At 38.8% G+C, this 20,003-nt stretch overlaps 1 protein-coding gene across 1 annotated transcript in view; it reads left to right on the top strand.

The window, feature by feature from the left end:
• The window catches only part of Mtl (Rac family small GTPase Mtl), a 52,494-nt gene that overhangs the window by 5,810 nt on the left and 26,681 nt on the right, over positions 1 to 20,003 (top strand). The window contains exons 2-4 of the mRNA XM_089234684.1: positions 1,181 to 1,330; positions 5,105 to 5,219; positions 19,191 to 19,308. Coding sequence (XP_089090810.1) covers positions 1,191 to 1,330; positions 5,105 to 5,219; positions 19,191 to 19,308 — 373 coding nt within the window. The 5' untranslated portion in view covers positions 1,181 to 1,190. The remainder of the gene's footprint in view (positions 1 to 1,180; positions 1,331 to 5,104; positions 5,220 to 19,190; positions 19,309 to 20,003) is intronic.

The raw sequence follows: 20,003 nt of genomic DNA, 5'->3' as shown, positions 1-20,003 counted from the left end.
TCCACGTTGAGAAGGATGCCTCTTGATTACTGGCATTACTAGCACATGTATTTTCAGTCTCCATGGCATCAATATTTAAAAACGTAAAGTAGTATTTCACTTAAGAATATTCAGATTATAGTAACAATGTATCAAATGTATAATAAAAAAACACCCATATAGCCATGGGAGTTTTTTTTGGCAAGCATGAGAGAGCACTTTAATTTTCGTAAAATTGTCTGACATTCAGGACAAGCACTTAAAAGTTGCACTTCAAAGAAAAGAAAGGAAAAAGTTCTCTGAGGGAAGAAGACCAGACTGCCCCTCACCCCATTCGCATAGCCTTGTGAACAAGGATCACCTTGAGAAAGATATTCCCATTGGAGTTGAACAAAGGGAACCCCCATGGCTATTCCTGCTTGTCGTAGCAGAAATCATTCACCTGTTTACCCACAAAGCTTTGTATTGTTCTGCAACGAGCCCTCAGCTGACTGAGAAATGTTCTGCAGTGGAAATTACCATAATAGTGTTTCTTCACTACACTTTTCTTAAAATTCTTCCAGATTGTTCTACAGAGTAGCACTAATTGTTCTGCAATGTATGTCACAGATTTTGGCATGTTCTGCTTTGGGGTGGTTTACATTGGGATGTAATGGATTTTGTGGACAGAGATTTGAATTATGTATTGCTTATGAAAAAAAAAGTTTCTAAAGTAATTTCGTTATTCTGTTCAGGAAAACTGCATAGCAAATAAACAATTAGAATGATCCAAAGGTGATCTCTCACGATATGATGGATGCCATGGCCTGGCAGTTGAGAAACACTGTTCTATGTCAGTTTTATTTTTCAAGCAACATTGTGTTTTTTTATCATGCAAACCTTGACATGACAAGAACAAATTTAATCTTATTTTTATATGGTCATTTGTTTTGGTGCAGTTAATTAGTCCTTGGGTTAATAAAACCAAAATCCAATCCAATGCGAATAAAGAAGTTGGAGTCAGCTCTGTGCAAATACACACACATAGAATAGTAGACAGATTTTCTGTATGATTTTTTAGCATGAAAAAGTTACATTGGTAGAGTGGGGAGATACCACAAATTAAAAACCTGAGAATACCATGAAATAACTTTATTTTGATTTATCAAATGTGTTTTTGTTAAGTATTCCTTACTTTTTTTTTCATTTAATACATTTATAGGAATTCCCAGATGCAAAGACTCCCAGTTGGAAGTGTATCATCAGGACGGCCAATAAAATGTGTTGTTGTTGGTGATGGAACTGTGGGAAAGACATGTATGCTAATATCATATACAACTGATAGTTTTCCTGGGGAATATGTACCTACTGTGTGAGTAATTTTTAAATTTGATTTTGCTCTCAATACTGTGTGTTCTTTTTCGATATATAGTTTTTTCTTTACTTTGCAACACTTGTTGGAAATCCAAAGAACTTTTTAATAACTTATAAGGGCTCCAGTGTGTGTTCATATAAGTGATCAGTTATTTTATATGCTGCTATATGGTGGTCGAGTGGTCATAGTGACAGACTCTCATCACGAGGACCCGGATTCGAACCCCACCGTCACCATACTGGTGGTTGGCTGAAGTTGGGCACGAATGCGAACCGATCTCCCCGTTAAAAAATCTTCCTACAAAGAGCAACAGACCTACAAACAGCACAAATGTAATTCAATCATAACACATCACTCACTTCCCTTCTGAAATATAGATGGCAGCACTGAAATCAAGCAACACTACATATGCACTCAGACTGCTAGGTACACACAGTTACACTTCCGGCACAACTCACTAGGTAGTAAATCACCCATAGATGGTGATATACCTGAGTTATGCTCGGTTTGATAAAAAAAGTTATTTTATATCATAAGATACATTGATATGCATGGAATTATTTCTTATGTTTTGCTCCAGTATATTCAAAGATAGGACACACTTTAGCTATATACCGAGTAAAAATGTCTGTTTCATGTCAAATAGCTCATGAACCATTTGTTCAAGAAACATACTTTTAACACACCTTATGTGGGCAAATTTCAGCTGTAAGGGTAAAAGTGTTTCAGCATTTCTTTCAGGTGCAACACTGGTATTATATTGCAACCCTGTAGAGAGTAAAAAAAAATTCCATTCATTCACGATCTTGTTCTTGCTTTCCCCCCACCCCTCATAAATACAGACGAGAAATACTCTGTATTTATCTATTATATACCATATGCATATTTTTCACCAACTCGAATTAGACATAGAACTCATTTTAGAAAACATTTCTTCCCTTCCCCCCTTTTAAAAATGTGACAAAGGATTCCACTTGACAACTTCCTGGAGTTGAAGAATTAATTTTGAATTCACGTCAGATGAGGTTGAACTAAGATCTCAGTCCCATGCTTGTGTGATGTGGTAGTTATGAAAAAAGTATCTGAATAACATGCCTATTTTAGATATGTCGTTTAATTTACCACGTATATGTATGGGACATACAAAATTTGATTTTTTATATATATGGTTCCTGTTCTCTAACTTCAATTAGGAAATTTTTGCCCTGTCAAAAAAAAAATCTCTGATCTAAGGTGCAATATCTAAGTGCAATATTAGCAGAGGTATATGAATTCCAGAATCGCTGAAAATGAAGAAAATTGCAGTGTATATTAATGTAAGGGAAGTTTGTTGTATGCTGTTCTTATGGTTCATGTGCTGTCCTTTCCCTCATTTGAATTCAACTATTTCAGTTAATATTGCACTTATAAATGTGTATTTGGGGGGGGGGGGGCTTAAGAAAGACAAGGCAACATTTTCGTAATTGAATCTAGTAATTGTCTATTGATTGAATGATTGCTGATAATCTTAGAATATAAAATTTTGAATCTCTGTGAATTAGTCGCAGATCGTCATCATCTAAGCTGCAAGTCGTTACAGGAATCGTCACCAGGTGAACTAAGATCAGCACAATTCCTTATAGCCGAGTAAATTGCACTTAATTCGTCCTTGTCATCAATGACTTGATTTATCTCCTCCTTGCAGGCGAACTTGCTCCGGTTTTCCATTTATTGGTTACTTCTGTTGACGCCCACGTGGTCGAAGATCATATTTCCTTTAAGATCAATCCCAGGGGCTCTTGCAGGTTTGAACTCGTCATCGCTCCCACTGCTTAGACGCGCACTGCCAGTCTTCTTAGTATGTATGTGGTGTAAGTTGTTAATGAGGAACAATATAATCCACTGCACCCGAGCAAGACTCGTAGGGCTCTTCAAAACTGCTTTTGAAACACAGTCGACCATTTTCGGGGATAGCACCAAAATGCAGTTTTTTGTATTCGGGCAAAATGTCAAGTAATGCCATAAAGATCCAATCTAACCACAAGCACACATGGCGTTGTCCGACTTCTTGAAACGTTCTAGATACGTCAGTAATGGGCTGTACTCAGTTATCATAATCACTTTCTCTCTAGACCAAATGGTACCATTCCACCGGACGCGTTTCTGTATCTTGTAGGCATCTTTATGTGCATTTGCAACGTTTGCCTTGCATTTCCCGGTTCTTTAACATTTTTTCCCCCAGTAACCATTGAATGGATGACAACAATGAAAGAAACAAGATTTTGATTAAACTATAAACATTTATTAAATTATATATTAGCTGTTAATGTAACGTTTTATCAACAATTATCACAGTTAGGCTTTTCTCTCAATATTACGATGAAACAATAAAAGGGATCGATCTCACCGTCATGTCCAGGTTTTCACGTGTTAGTTCACATCATCCGATAGACACTCCTAGGTGTCTACCTCACCACGGAACCCCCCAGAGGGAAAGAGAAGGTAACTAGATGAGTTATTGGGATCTCTGACATGGATGTAAAGCAGAATTTGTATGGTTCTCGTTCGACGGCTAGGAGACACTACCCCCCGACCATCAGACTAAGCGAACTAACTGACCCAAACCGGATTGTCAGCGGAAGCCTCGGGTGGTTTCCGGTAGCCAATGAACCCTGGGGCCTAAACAAAATTAAATGAACATAAGGATTGTAAGAGATCCCAGTTCGTCATGTTACACATTCTTGTCCCATAGCAGTTGCCGCTTTTGTAACAGGTCATTTTTTAAGCACCAGTTTGATGTAATTTACAGAGTCTTTGTGTCGGGTTTTTATACCAAATAGCGCTTGCGTATGAAATTTGCCGTTGTACGACCGATCTGTACAAAATTTTCCTAAATTTTTGGTGTACACCCCACTTTGGGCCTGCTATGCGTCTTAATTTTTGCATGGTGTCTTGAACCTTATCAATTTGTTTCGCCACATGTGTCGATGGCCAATATGCACTCCAAGATATTTCATGCATTTAGATATTTGCAGTCGAACACCATTGATTCTTATGCAGGGACACTTTTTCTTGGGGTGGGGCCATAGTAATTTAGTTTTAGTCACCTCCATGCTGAGACGATGATCCTCTAGCCATTGCAACAGTTCGTCAAACACGGCATCCACAGTGCTGCCAATGTCGTTGAGGATTCTCGCTAAGATCACAAAGACCAGATCTTCGGGGAAAGCTTGGACATAGACATCCGGTCCCCAATTCTTTTTCAGCAGTGAGTCAAGCACGATAGACCATAGTAGCTGCTGCATGAGCCTTGAGGACAGCCCATGGCTTGATGCTTTTCCGCGTTTCCTCCATCAGTTGGAATCACAACCGTTTGATCTTTTAGCATGTTCTCCACTATACAAATGAGGTTGTGAGGAATCAGTAATTTTAGTATAGTATTGATTATTATCTTGTGGCGGACCGAATTAAAAATATCTTCAGTATCCCATCTTCCTGTGTATTCTCATTTATTAAGTTTAGAAGCTGTTCACTTTTTCAACCATTGGTTATGTTTTGGCTTTTTTGTAACGCTCCTTGATGTCTTAGCTTTATTTTTATGCAGTACCTGGAATGAATTAAAAGTGATTTTCCATAGAAACCTATGGGGAATCTTGTTTCTACTAACAAACATGATTCTGGAATAATTTATCTTTGTTAGCCAAGGTATCACAGTATATACTTTTCAAATCTGAATTTCTTATTCAATTCTCAATTTACTTAGTTATTTCTCAAATCCCCTACCCAACCCAGATTTGATAACTATTCTGCTGCAATGATGTGTGATGGTATTCCTGTAAGCCTTGGTTTGTGGGATACAGCTGGACAAGAAGACTATGACAGACTTCGTCCATTGTCATATCCACAAGTAAGAATTTTACTCTGGTATTCTGGAATTCTTTTTAACCTTTTACAGAAGTATTGTGATGTATTGATGTCATTTAGAATACACATCACCTGAGTTCTTAAAACCCTCACTGTTGAAAAACCTGTATTCCCCCAACCCCTTAATGAGTGGAACTATAGTGTAATTTCCATAGTTGCATCTGACTATGTGGTCAACTCGTGTTATGGCAATCCAGGTTTGATTCCCACTGACGGTATAGTGGTGGTCAGTTGAAGTTGGTTTTGTCTTGAACACATAAGCATTCCTCAGAAACAAACTTCGCATTATGTACAGAACACATAACACACATTCCAACTTGTGCTAATTTGTTTCTTTCAAAGTTCTGCAGAGGAATATTTACCAGGTGCATGTGTAGTATTGTAGTAGTGGCATCACTGTTGATGATACAACTGGCGAGATAAATTTGCTAATAGGAATCACTGAATACAACTGCTCACAGTGGCAGCATAATGATGATAATAAATGAGTATATATAGTTCACAAGGGTTTCTTTCTTGAATTTCTACGAGAACTTTATATGGTAGTTGTAATAAATATACTTAGCTATTTAAAAGGCTAAAACCAAGAGGGGTTATTTTGCTATCAAAAAGTGGCAACAGTACTTTTGTAAACATGTTTTTGTCTCCAGCAAGTAAGCGGTATTCAGTGGGTGATACACCAGTTGTACAATGAGGTATAGAACGATATTTCATCAAGGAATTGACAAATTTTCTTATTCAATGGTCTATGATCATTTGGACCATTTTACATTTTTGAGAATGCATACTGGAAAGTCTGGAATGACCTTTCTGCGAGCCCATTAGATTGAGGAAGATATGTTGGTATCAGTATGAATAATTGCATTATATTTCAAAAAGGATCGGAATTTCTCTGAAACCAATTGAGGACCATTGTTGGAAACCAACTCTGACAGTAAACCATGTCGAGAAAATAACTGTTGCAAAGCATCTATGGTACTAACAGAAGTAACAGAAGGCATTTGTATCGCCTCCAACCATTTGGAGTGGCTATCAACAAACAAAAAATAATTCTTTTGATCTTTTTGTGCGAAATCAAATGTGCACCCTATCCCATGGAAATTTGGACCACGCCCGCACGGTTGAAGTGGCGTTCCTAGCAAAGCTTTGCTTACTTTCTGACGTGCAGAACAATGTTGAACAAGATTTTCGATTTGTTTATCCAATTGTGGCCACCAAATATGACTTCTGGCAATAGCTCTCATCTTGGAAATTCCGAAATGTGTATCATGCAGTAAATCCTAATAAACGTGTTCTAAATTTTTCTGGAATGAATTAACACATTCCCCATAGGAGATGACCACAGTCCATGGACAATTGATCCCTACGTATGAAAAATGGTTTTAAAGCCTCATTATTGAGTCTTTCAAGCCGACCATTCTGAACATACTTCAAGGCCATTTCCAAAATTGGGTCATTGTGAGTTGCCTTGGCAATATCTGAACTAGTTATCGGCAAATACTCACAAAATGAAATCTTAAATACATCAGATTGTGCATCTGTCTCAAATCTCAAATTCTACTGGAGCACGAGATAATCCATCAGCATTGGCATGATCAAAACCTTTTTTTTTTGTACTCAATAGAGTACTTGAATGAAGATAACAACAAAGCCCACTTTTGCAGCCTAGCTGCCGCAATTACAGGGACAATGTCTGGTACAAAAATGCTTATTAAAAGGCGATGGCCACTTACCAATACAAAAGGTTTACCAAACAAATATTGCTGAATTTTTTTATAGCAAAAATAATTGCTCCTGCCTCTTTTTGAATTTGAGAATAATTTTGTTCAGCTTTAGTTAATGTCCTAGAAACATAGGACATTCCTTATTGTCTATGACGTGATAAAACAGCTCCCAAACCAAATGAAAAAAAACATCCCAGATACTTTTAAATAACAATGTTTCATCATAAGGGACAAGTACTGCATCTTATGATGGAATGTTTTTACATTTCTGAAAAGTTTCTGCACACTGAGATGACCATTTTCATGATGATGTGTCCTTATGAAGCAAATCATATAGAGGACCCAAGAGCATAGAAGAATTTTTAATGAATTTTGAGTTCAAGAGACCTAAGAATGATTTCAGTTCGGTAACATTAGTAGGAACTTTCATTTGCTTAATGCACCTAATCTTTTCATCAGTAGGATGAATACCTTTACTGTCAATTAGATGGCCAAGAAATTCTACACTTTCTTGCAAAAAACTACATTTTCACAAATTAAGTTAGACATTATAATCAGAAAATCATTTAAATACCTTTTCTAATGTTTTCAAATGTGCATCAGGTGTATCACTAGAAATCAAAATATCATCTTGAAAACATATCACTGATTGCAAACCCTGAAGGATCTTTTTAATTGATGATTGAGAACTTCCAGATGTACTATTTATGTCATACAACAATCTCGGTGAACGTACTAAACCTAGGTGAGTGTTGAAAGTAAGACATTCTTGAGAGCGTTGATCTAGTTCGATTTGTTGATAAGCATGACTCAAATCTAACCTTGAAAAATACATTTTGACCGTTGATAGTTGAAAACAAATCCTGCTGTGTAGGCAGTGGATACTGATTTTGATGAAGATACTTGTTCACAGTGACCTTAAAATCACCACAGCATCACCATTCTTTTTTGGCACGATCACAAGAGGTGTTGACCAACTGGAATGCTCCACAAATTTTCCTCGAAAAGCTTGTAATATTTATCAGTCAGCCTCTTAGCAGGATCATTAGATTCATTCACTTTGTGTATAGAAAATATTTTAGGCCAATTCAACTTGAAACATTTTATCCAGTCCCTTTCAAACAATACTGGTCTATCTCCTTTGACAATTATAGTACAAAACTTGGAAGTCTGGTTCTCATAAGTGACATCTACAATGTCACCTCCCCAGAAACATCAATAAGATTTTGATTGTAATCTTTGAGAAATACATTTGTAAATCTGGAAACAACATGGGGTAAATTTTTCTTCAGTCGGTACTCGGAGATAATGGCTACATCTGCCGCAGTATCTAACTCCATTTCTAATTTTTTACCACAGATCTGTACGCTAACCAAGAAACGAGATTCTTCATTCAATTTATTAATTGAATTCACTGAAAATAAATTATACTCTTCAGTGTCTGATTTATCTGCAGTAGATATCATTTTAGCAGTGAAATTTTTCTGCTTTGACTTGCATACTGGAGAAATATTACCAATTTTATTGCAGGCATGGCACCTAGCATTTTTGTATTTACACTTTTCAACATTATGTGACGCACCACATTGATAGCATTTCTGAGCCTTGTTACTGTGAACACCTTTACTCCGTCTTGGCTTATTTTGATGATAAGTCGATTTGCCCACTTTGTTTACATTCGATGAGAGTATAGCGGCTGTAACCTTGATATTACTAGAACCTTCTTCAGCGAGTTCCATTGCTACAGTTATGTCAATGGCATTTGCAAGTTTCAAATTTTTTTTCCTTTCCAGTAGATGTTTTTGAGTTGCCTTGCAGCAAATACCGCAAATGAATCTATCCCGCAAGCCTTGCCCAAAAAATTTCCAAAAACTCACGTTCATGCAAGCCATTTCAATTCCACGATGCTTTTGCCCTCCTTTTGATTTCGTCAGTGAATCTTTCAGTAGGAATCGGTGCAGGATGAAAATGTTCTTGAAGCAATTTGACGAGCTGTTCATACTCAGTCCTTGGGTGGACACGCCATTGGGAAGTTACGAAGCAATTTTTATGTTTTTTCACTGAGCACGGAGATCAACACGGCACACATTTTTCATCTTCCACTTCGTTAGTTACTGCTCGAGCCGTTCGATGTACAAGTCAAAATCTTCATTGGCATCATCATAAATTGACTACTGACCAATTAGGTCTACTTTCGACATTGTAACTGTAGCGTAATCTGTTTCTTTTTGAGCACGTACAAGTTTTGATTTATTTACCTTTATTGGAACACTTCCTCCTCGCCATTATTATAAACAATGTTTCAAGAACTGGTTTAACATTAATAACAGATTTATTATGTTAAAAGTGGAGATACATAAACCAAGCACTGGAGTAAAAATTACCAAACCGCTTACTCGCTGGACACAAAATCATTGTTTACAAAAGTGCTGTTGTCACTATATTACCTTGATAGCAAAATAACCCCTCTTGGTTTTAGCCTTTTAAATGGCTAAGTATTTTATTTATTGATATCCTTATCAGCAACCATTTTCAATCCACTGCTGGATGAAGGTCTCCTCTAAATGTTTCCATTCTGCTCTATCTGATGCTTTAGCCATCCACTTGACTCCAGCTACTTTCCTGATCCATCTTGCATGGGGACACCTTCTCGGATGTTTCACACCATGAGGGTGTAGTGATGAATGATGCTAGAATATATTCAATTTATTTGATTAACAAAAACAAACCACAAAAAACACTACATACGCATGGAACAGACATAACACACATGCGCAACAACATGTGCCAAAACAACCAAAAAAAGAGCGTAATCTCCTGACAGTTTTGACTTCTCTACCAACCACAAGGAACAAATATACACTGCTGGCCACCCAAATTGCAACACCAAGAAAGACAAGAGATATCGCAACAATATTTATTTTGTAGATAACATGTTGACAAAGCATCAAATGATTAAATTTATAGACTTCTGTGAAGTGTGGTTCCTGCCAAAATCAGTAGCCAAAGTAGCCGCCATTGTTGGAGATTACCGCTGCCACACGCCTCGGCATTGATTCAAAGAGACTTTGGATGTGTTCTTGGGGTACAGCAGACCAAGCAGCTTCCACGCGTTGCCAAAGTTGATCTGGTGTGGCAGCTGGGGATGTAATCTGGGTCAATCGTTGAGCAACCATGGACCACATGTTTTCTATCGGCGAAAGATCCGGAGAGCGAGCTGGCCAGGGAAGCAATTCAATCTGGCGATTGACGAAGAACCTTTGGACAATGCGTGCCACGTGTGGTCGTGCATTATCCTGTTGAAATATGGCTGTGGGCAAGCCCTGAAGGTAAGGAAGGACAACTGGCTCCAACACCTCGGAGATGTAGCGCTGGCTTTTTAAAGTACCGGCAATGCGTACTAGAGGAGTGCGAGAGTGATATCCAATACCGCCCCATACCATAATACCCGGTGCAGGACCAGTGTGGCGTTGCATAACGCAGCTGTTCAGCATCCTCTCTCCACGGTGTCTCCAGACTCGAATCCGACCATCGTGGTGTTGCAGACAGAAGCGTGACTCGTCAGTAAAGACAATTTCATTCCATTGTGCCGTCCACATCCTTCTTTCATCGCACCATTGGCGGCGGAGACGTCTGTGGTTCTGCGTCAAGGGTAGACGAAGCAATGGACGTCTTGCGGACAGACCACTCTGCTGTAAACGGCGTCGAATGGTACGCGCAGACACTGGATGATGCGGTACAGACTGAATGTGCTGTGCTATGGTTCGTGATGTGGCTGAGCGATCCGTCACTGCCATACGCACAATACGCCTGTCATCACGTGAAGTGGTGCACTGAGGTGGATGCGATCGAACACGTCGGTCCGTCGTACCCTCCTGCATCCAACGATCACATATCCGCATTACAGTTGTTTGGTTTCGTCCAACACGACTACCGATTTCCCTGAAAGATAATCCACAATCTCGGTAGGCCACTATCCTTCCTCTGTCGAACTCGGATACTTGAGCAAAAGATGATCGCTGTTTTCTACGAGGCATAATTGATCGTTTTTTTTGAAAAAACCACAAGAAAAACACAATTGCCGTACTTCAAATCGTCGAAATCTCCAAGCCCTAAATAGCGCTTTGAGGTGGCGCCACAGGCGCGCGTGATGTGCGTCTGCGCTGAAATTCTAATCATTTGCATATCTCACCTCCGCTAATGCATGTTGTAAATTTCATATTATTTGCATGCTTCCTTCAGGGTGTTGCATTTACGGTGGCCAGCAGTGTATATCGTATCCGGATGGCTTTGACCGATTCCCCACAGGTAGTCCCTGCCAGCGATAGCGAGAGAACTACTAGCAGGGCAACCTGAACCTAACTCGTCTGCAACATCTTACGCTACGCTAAAACACAGTTTGTGCAAGCAGTATGCAGACTCGGAGGTACAGCGGTTGCCCGACCTAATTTCTGGATTGCAACTGGGTGACCAGAAACCATCACGCCTTCTCCTGGAAATGTGAAGTAAAGCTGGGCAACGGATGAGATGATATTTTGAAGTCCCTTTTCCTCCAGCGGCTGCCTACAAATATCCAATGATAGCCTGGATAAATTGGCAGAAATATCCAATGCCATACTTGCGGAAAGCTCTGCTGCAGTTCATGCAGTGTCCACTGAAGCTTCATAAATGCAGACCATTCTAATGGACATTTCTTCTCATTTGGAGCATCTCGAAATGCATGCTCGATCCCAATCAAGAAATTGCAGTGGATCTTATTTGCTCGGCTTTGACTTCTCTACCACAAATTACAAGATATATAACCACAAGGGAAAAAATATATATCATATCCGGACGGCTTTGACCGATTTCCCATGGAAATCACAATCTAGAATACTTGTGGTCCATCTGTTGTCCTGTCTTCTTGCAATATGCCCAGCCCATTTCCATTTCAAACGTTCAATTCTTTCCATGGTGTGGTTCTTTCTTTCATTCTTTCTTTGTGTGGTTCCTTATCCAAGTGATTCGTTTACTGTCTCCTTGTGATGCCTAGCATACATCTTTCCATTTTGCTTTGTGTTGTCTGTATCCTCTGTATAGTCTTGCTTGTGAGTGTCCATTTTTCAGCTCCATAAGTCAGTGCTGGTAGCACACACTGGTTAAAAATTTTCTTTTCGGGCATAATGGCATGTGACTCTTCAGAATTACACAGTTTTGCCAAAAGTGCTCCATCCAATCCTGATCCTTCTGTTTATTTCATTAATGATTCCGTTGTCCATGTTAATTTCTTGTCTCAGGTATACATAGCTTTCTACTTCTTCTATCTCTGTTGTTGAGCAAGATTGTCCTTTTCAACGCAAAGAAGTTGAACATAACTTTAGTTATTTGCAGATTCATTTTCAAGCCCACCTCAATACTTGCCTTTGCCAATTCTTGTATCATTTCTTCTAGTTTGTCTGGATTACTGCTGATAACAATGTCGTCTGCAGAACGCAAATGGTTGAGAAATTCTCCATTTGTTTTAGTTCCCTTTTTATCCCAATCCAGTTTTCTGAATACTTCTAAAACAGCAGTAAAGAGTTTTGGTGAGATAGTATCACCATGTCTGACTCCAAGTTTAATCTTTGCTTTTTCTTTATCCAAACGAATCATTGCAGTTACTTTGTCATTAATTTTCTTGACAAATATACCAATTACATATATTTTCTTGAAACAGATGTGAAGACAGAAAGGAATGCTTTCTCAAAATCAATGAAGGCCATACACAATGGTAATTTGTATTCCTTGTGTCTATATGTTCCCTGATTGTGATCCATTGTACTGTATCCACTTCGAAATCCTGCCTGTTCTTTTGGTTGAGCTTCATCCAATTTTGATTCAAGCCTATATGTCAGCACTTTGGTGAAGATTTTATAAATTACTGATAGCAGACTGATTGGTTGAGAGTTCTTGATATCCTCTTTTTCACCCTTTTTGTAAAGAACCATCATTGCGTTATTCCAATTTTCAGGCACATCTGATTTTGTGAGACAATTTGGAACAAAAGCACCTAGCATACCGGCAAATTCTTCTCCTGCTTCTTTAATAATGTCTATTGAAATCCCATTTTCACCTGGGCATTTCCCTTTTTTCATACATCTTATAGCCTTGTAAACTTCTTCTTTCAGTGCAGGTGCTACTTTTACAAATTCAGCTTCATTTTCTTTCTGCTGCCTTTCCTCTGTCACAATCCTGTTCTTCATGTTTGTATAGAGTATTATAAAATTCCTCAACAATACTAATGATTTCATTTCCATCTTTCCTTTTTAGTGCAAAAATTTCCTTTCCCTCCCAAAACAGTTTTTGTTTTGCTGATTTTAAGCTCCTATTATCTTCCAGTGCTTTCTTTACAATATCGCAATTAAACTTCCTGATATCTTCTGTGATCCGCTTTCGTGCGAAGTTCTGCATATTCCACTTTTGATTTCGGGTCATTCTTCTTGATCTGAAATTCTCTCCTGTCTTTCATCAGTTTCTTTGTTTCTTCATATTGTTCTGGATAATTTTTCACAAGACTTCGAGATTGCAAAACAAGAAGCGGTTCGACGGACAAACAGATTTATTTACAGAACAACAATTTACACGTATTTACAACCTAATCAGAGAGCTAACAACTTTCTCGCAAAGTTCAATCACAACTGACTTTTCATGGAGTGTCTCTAAAACAGGGTTGGGTTTAAACTGTCAAAAACTGGTTTGAACTGTCAAAAACTGGTTTGAACTGTCAAAAACTGGTTTAAACAATCAAAAACTGTCGAAAACCATCAAAAACCTAAATGAATGCCTTTTGGCAATGTTTTGAACACAATAGGTGTACAACATGATGAAAAACTTACTTTTTGGCATATTACAATGTTTTATTTTTAAACATTAATTTATTACAATAATTAAAACAAAATATTAATTATAATTTGCAATTTTGAATTTTTCAACATAAAGAGCCTAGTACATATAAAATATAATTTTATGGTTTATTTATCTAAGCTACTCATTACCTGTGTTTAATTTGCTAAGTGGAATAGAGCTGCTTATTCAAAATATGTATGATAGGGCATCAGGGTTAGGTTTTTGACCCCAGAAACTAACTCTGTATTAAAACTATCAAAATCTTACTGTCAATGATGTCAAATAGTTTTTGTTAACTTGATAGATATGTTAAATAACAAAATACTTACTTTTATTTAGATTAAAGGGTTTTATATATTCAGAATGATAATTACTGGGGAAAAATATCTATTTTGTTATTTTAAATTTTTTGATCTGCCAAAAATTTTATTCCATATAAAAATTCTCATGCAGCATCTGTTGATGCACTAATTAAACTCATTTATTTTCCCCTAAAAATTTCTTAGATCAGGGTGTATAAATTCACAGAGTTTTAAAGAGTATTTTCAACCAAAGCAGAGCTGACAAGACTTGATACCCAAAGCATTTGTTTTGCACGTTTGAATACAGCTTCAATTGGAAAACCATTGCATTATAAATGCTAGTAAATGTACCATATCATAGTGCAAAAGTAAGAATAAACCAAGTTTGACATATACAAGCTAGTATTGCCAAATTAAATGACATTTTAGTCCTACAATTTAGTATTTTGATCGCTAGATATATTTCAATGTTATGCACAACAAGAGTATAGTTTTAAGTATCAGTGGTTATCTAGATAATTTAATAACAGAAATCACCATACATATATGATGTTGACAAGAGTTGATCAACTTTGCCCAAGAATATTAAAAAGACACCAACGAATAAGGCAAATACACGAAAATAAAAAGTCCTAATGCATTTCAACACCAATGGTGCACCCATTGGTGTTGAAATGCATTAGGACTTTTTCGTGTATTTGCCTTATTCGTTGGTGTCTTCTTAACATATATGATGTAATAAACCTTTTTTTAAACTCTTATCTGCTGTAAAACGAGTACAGCAGATGGTTTATATCAATGCACACACATATAAGCAGTTGAAGAAATTTTGGAAGGTCAAGAATCATTTTGAATCAGAGAATGTCAAATCATTCCATAGTTTTCCCTTTCGTGTTTATGCTATGCTTTATTCAAATTGTATATTTTATAAGGGAAAAAAATATATATATATATATATATATATTGTGCAAAATAATTTTGTTGAGAGTAGACAATTATTTTAGAATCATTAAATATTTATTCTTTGTATAACATAGTCACTTTAAACATTACATGCAATTAACATGTGCATTTCCAATGGGAATTTTTATATCGAAAAGCAATATTTGAGGTTTTTGACAAAGGATTTTGACGTGACAGTTTAAACCGTCAAAAATTGTCATGTGTCAAAAATCTCCCAACCCTGCTCTAAAATCTCCCTCTCCTGTGATTGCCTCCCTATGTATAACCCTGGTGGGAACTTCGAGAAAAAGAATGTTCTACAAAATTCTATTATACAGTTTCCAAGTTGGTGGCGCCAAGTATGGGGATGTTTAACCAATGTCTGGAGGGGTGGGACTTCTAGAATGTTCCCACCAGTTCTCTGCGAATAGCAGGTATTTCCGCCAAACTGAAACCGGTATCAACTGATTTCGATATTTCTGAGAGCCATCGATCAAATCGTTTCATCTATCATCTATAGATCGTAACATTGTCCTCTTTCATAGAATTGTTTGTCCCGACAATTCAGTCCTTAAATTGACGAATTGTCACTGCGGTAAGAGGCCAGTCTGTTGAAGTGGACCACCTTGCACTTCAAGGATGGCGTTTTCTGGATCTGAGCTACAACGTTGTTCAGTCTCTACTCTGTAGGGGCTTCCCATGATGTCTGAAGTTTCGGGCACAGTCCTTTCCGGCGCTTCGGGTTCCAGAGCCAGACGAGGTCTCTTTCTTTGAAGTCATGAGACGTGACCTTCGCATCGTAGTGGTTCATCTTTTCGGAGCCGATGTTAATCCTGTCTCTGGTGATTCTATGCATGTCCTCGAGGTGCTCCGGGAGTCCCTGGACGTATTCTTCCGGTGGAAGAGAAGCATCTGGCGGTCGCCCAAACAGCAGACAGCCGAAGATCTCGTCCCATCAGCATCTGTGCTGGTGAACATCCGGTGCTCTCGTGGATGGCAGTTCGGTAGGCCAGCAGGAAAAGTGGTAACTTTGCATCCCAATCCTGTTGATTCTTCGACACGAAGAGCAAGAGATGATTCAAGATGGTTCTGTTGAATCTCTCGACCATCCCATCGGATTCCGGGTGGAGCTCGTTTGTTTGCGTCTTCTCCATTCCTAGATCCTAGAAGCTTGCACATCCCGCCGAAAACCGCTGAAGTGAAGTTCCTTCCCTGGTCGGAATGGATCAGCAAGGGGACTCCGAATCGAGACACCCAATTTCGCACCAGAACTTCAGCCAGCGTCACTGCTTTTTGATAAGGAACGGGATATGCTTCTAGCAACTTGGTAAAATAGTCCATGGTCACCAGTATATCCACATCTGTCCTCCTAGACTTGTCCCAATAAATTGCTACCGCAGGGAGTCCCCCATCGATGGGTTAGCGCACCAACCTCTCGATGAGTATAAAAAACAAGCCTGCCATTCGGAATTGGCAATAAATTACAGGTCCCGGTCTAATTAGCCCTCGTGTGCAGAAAATGACTGTGGTGCGACCAAAATGATCAAAGGACTTGTCCCAATAGAACCTTTCATGGGCCCTCTGGAGCATCTTGGTGATGCTGAAATATCCACCGGTCAGGTTTCTGTGCAACTCTTTCAAAACTTTCAAACGAGCTCTTGGTAGGACGATCTGCCACCGGAACATCTTTCCATCCTCCGACTCCCATTTGCGGTACAGCACACCATCTCTCACCTCCAGAGAGTCCCATAGCGCCCAGTATCTTTTGGTCGTCAGACTAGAAGAGTCGCCGTTTTGCCATGTTGGTTTACTCCCGGTGGATTCTTTCAAGTCCATTATTGGTCGTATGTTGGGATCTTCTAGCTGGGCCTTCCTGGTGTTCTCGTCGCTCCAAGGATTGTCACTTGAGACTTGATGTTATCTGTCTCACTAGAGGTTTCACCGGCTCTTACTTCTCCTTTGCCTTGAGTCAATAACGACAGTTTTGTGGACACTGTCTTCTCAATAGAGCGTCGGCATTTCCGTGTGAGACTCCTTTGCGATGATGGATCTCCATGTCGTATTCCTGCAGCCATTGTTTCCATCAAGTGACTTGACCCTCTGGGTTCTTGAAGTTCAATAGCCAGCTCAAGGAAGCGTGATCCGTGTGAAGGAGAAATTTTCGACAGTAGAGATAGTGATGGAAATGCTCAACAGCTTTGACAATTGCGAGTAGCTCTTTCCTCGTGACGCAATAATTTCTTTTGGGCTTGGACATACTCTTGCTTAAGTAGGCAATGACGTGTTCTTTGCCATTCACTTGTGACAGCACAGCTCCAATCCCATTGTTACTTGCATCCGTGCTGAGGATAAATTCTCTGTCCACTCTTGGGAACGCCAATATTAGGGCTTATTTCAGAGAGACGTAAAAGCCCTTTCGCACTCGTCAGTCCACAGGAATTTTTGCTTGACTTCAGTGAGGCGGTGGATGGTCTCACTATCTTGTAGAAGCCTCAGATGAATTTTCGGTAATATATGCAAAGTCCCAGGAAGCTCCGCAGCTCATGTACATTCTCTGGCCGCTTCTAGTCTTCCACGGCTTTGGTTTTTTCAGGATCTGTCCTTATTCCTTCTCGGGAGATGATGTGACCCAAGTAGGTGACTTCGTGTCTAAACAGATGGCACTTTGCCGAACTCAATTTCAAGTTGGCATCTCTCAGCTTCTGGAGGACTTTGCTCAAATTCTCTAGATGTTCCGAGAATGTCCTTCCCACAATGATTATGTTGTCCAAGTACACGAGACATGATTCGTAAGACAGTATGTAAAACGGCCTCCCATCACTTGTTCGAAAGTAGCTGGAGCGTTGCACAGGTCGAACGGCATCACCTTGAACTGCCACAGTCCTTGTCCGGTCGTGAAGGCCATCTTTTCTCAATCGTCCGGGCGGATTTCCACTTTCCAATATCCACTCTTCAGGTCCAGGGTAGAGAACCACTGATTTCTGGAAAAAGTGTCAAGAGTTTCGTCGATCCTTGGCAGCGGATAACTGTCTTTCTTGGTGACGTCGTTTGATCTTCTATAATCTACGCAGAATCGAGTGGAACTGTCCTTCTTTATCACCAGTATGATCGGCGACGCCCATGGACTCGTTGATGGCTCGATTATGTTGTTGCCTTACATTTCTTGTAGCAATTTACCAACTTCTTCTTGCTTGGCAAATGGAAGTCTTCTAGGATGTTGTTTAATTGGTGAATGGTCGACAATGTCAATGCGATGCTGCATTAAGCTGGTTCGACCAACATCAACTGATGACATGGGGAAGACATCTCGGAATTTTTCAATAGCCGACTTTGCACGTCTTTTCTGGTCCAGATTCAGCTGGGCATCTCCAATCAGACTCTTGAACAAACTTCCAGAGTCCTCTGGTTGATTTCCCTATGAGTAACGAACCACACACGTGACTGGGACATACGTAGCGATCTCTTCGCCCTTCAGAATCTCCTGAGAGCCTTAGTTTACAGACAGTTCACATTTCTTTTTAGTGGGTTTTTGGCCATAATCCTCCACGCTGGCCAGTGTGGGTTGGAGGAAGCCCATCGGCATCCATTCACCACGTGTTAAACATAGCTACTTACAGCACCACAAGAAGGTGCAGAATGGACTTTCAAGTCGATTCCTTCAAGCAGTTGAAGGGTCTTCTCCTAGTTAACAAGGAAAGACTTTCAACAGCCTATTTCTTGATGTATTCTGGGGTTTTTTGCAGACGAATCTGAACTTCAAGCAAGAATTTCAATGTTCTTGGTGGTTTTTCATAGTTCTTTCTGATTCTTCAATAAAATTTGGGTATTGACATTGCACTTTTTTCATTAATTTGATAACTAAGGCCTTTATTGTGACATATTGCAGTGGCAGAATGTATGTCTTGAGCAAATGCAGCAAAAAAATGATTTCTTGAGTTTGGAATCAATTTGTTTCCCATAGTCTCAGTTCAACCCAGTAAATAAACTTATGTGACCACCCTGTATGAATCTCCCCCCTTCAAATGAAAAATGGGATGGGCAGACCATGTTTGTCTGGATGTCCTCATAGAAACAAAAGTGACTTTTTAAAATGAAGTAATTGTGATTAACTTTCAATTTCAGACAGACGTCTTTCTCATATGCTTTAGCGTTGTCAGTCCATCGTCATTTGAAAATGTTACATCAAAATGGTATCCAGAAATTAAACATCATTGTCCTGATGCTCCCATAATCTTAGTAGGTAAGGAAAAACATGTCTGTATTTCTTTTGAATAAGCACTGCATCGACATACGTTTTTAGGAAGAAATTTATTGCTATGTAATAACTGTTTGTTTATACAGTATGCTAAGAAATTTAGATTACCAAGAATTTGAATAACTCCCTATAGAGATGATAATATAGTTCTACTGCATGTGTTTGAATGTTCATTTAAAATAATGACTATACAGGAAATACCTCAGCTAAAACTTGCTTCTCGGCTTATGAATTTTTCGGCTCACAAAGATTTCTTTTCACTGTATTTTTACCTCGGCTAATGGGTGCTTTGGTGTATGTGGATTCACTTACTAGCATAACACAACCACATTGTGAGCTGAATTTTCTCACCAATCATTACTAGAACTACTGTTACTTCAGCCTGATTAATTCATGCCCACATTAGAATCACTTTATATATATATATATATATATATATAATTTCTTTCCCAGAAAGCTTTTGAGGCATTTCATTTGAAATGAATCATTTAGCTTAAAGAAAAATGTATTTGCATACACACACAAAAAAAGAAGCTGAGACTTAAATGTCTTCATTGCACATGTCTTTTCAGTACAAGTCTCTTCATATCAAAATGAATGGTCAGGAAATTTTTCAATCTGCATAAGTATGAGACTCAGAAATGAATTGACCACATCACATAAGAGCATACCTATGAGCT

The sequence above is a fragment of the Pholcus phalangioides genome, unplaced genomic scaffold (genome assembly GCF_987345545.1).
Source record: "Pholcus phalangioides strain wild (caught in Gottingen) unplaced genomic scaffold, Ppha-v1.0 ptg000008l_1, whole genome shotgun sequence".
NCBI classification, from domain to species: Eukaryota; Metazoa; Arthropoda; class Arachnida; order Araneae; family Pholcidae; genus Pholcus; species Pholcus phalangioides.
This window is presented reverse-complemented; position numbering and strand designations above follow the sequence as displayed.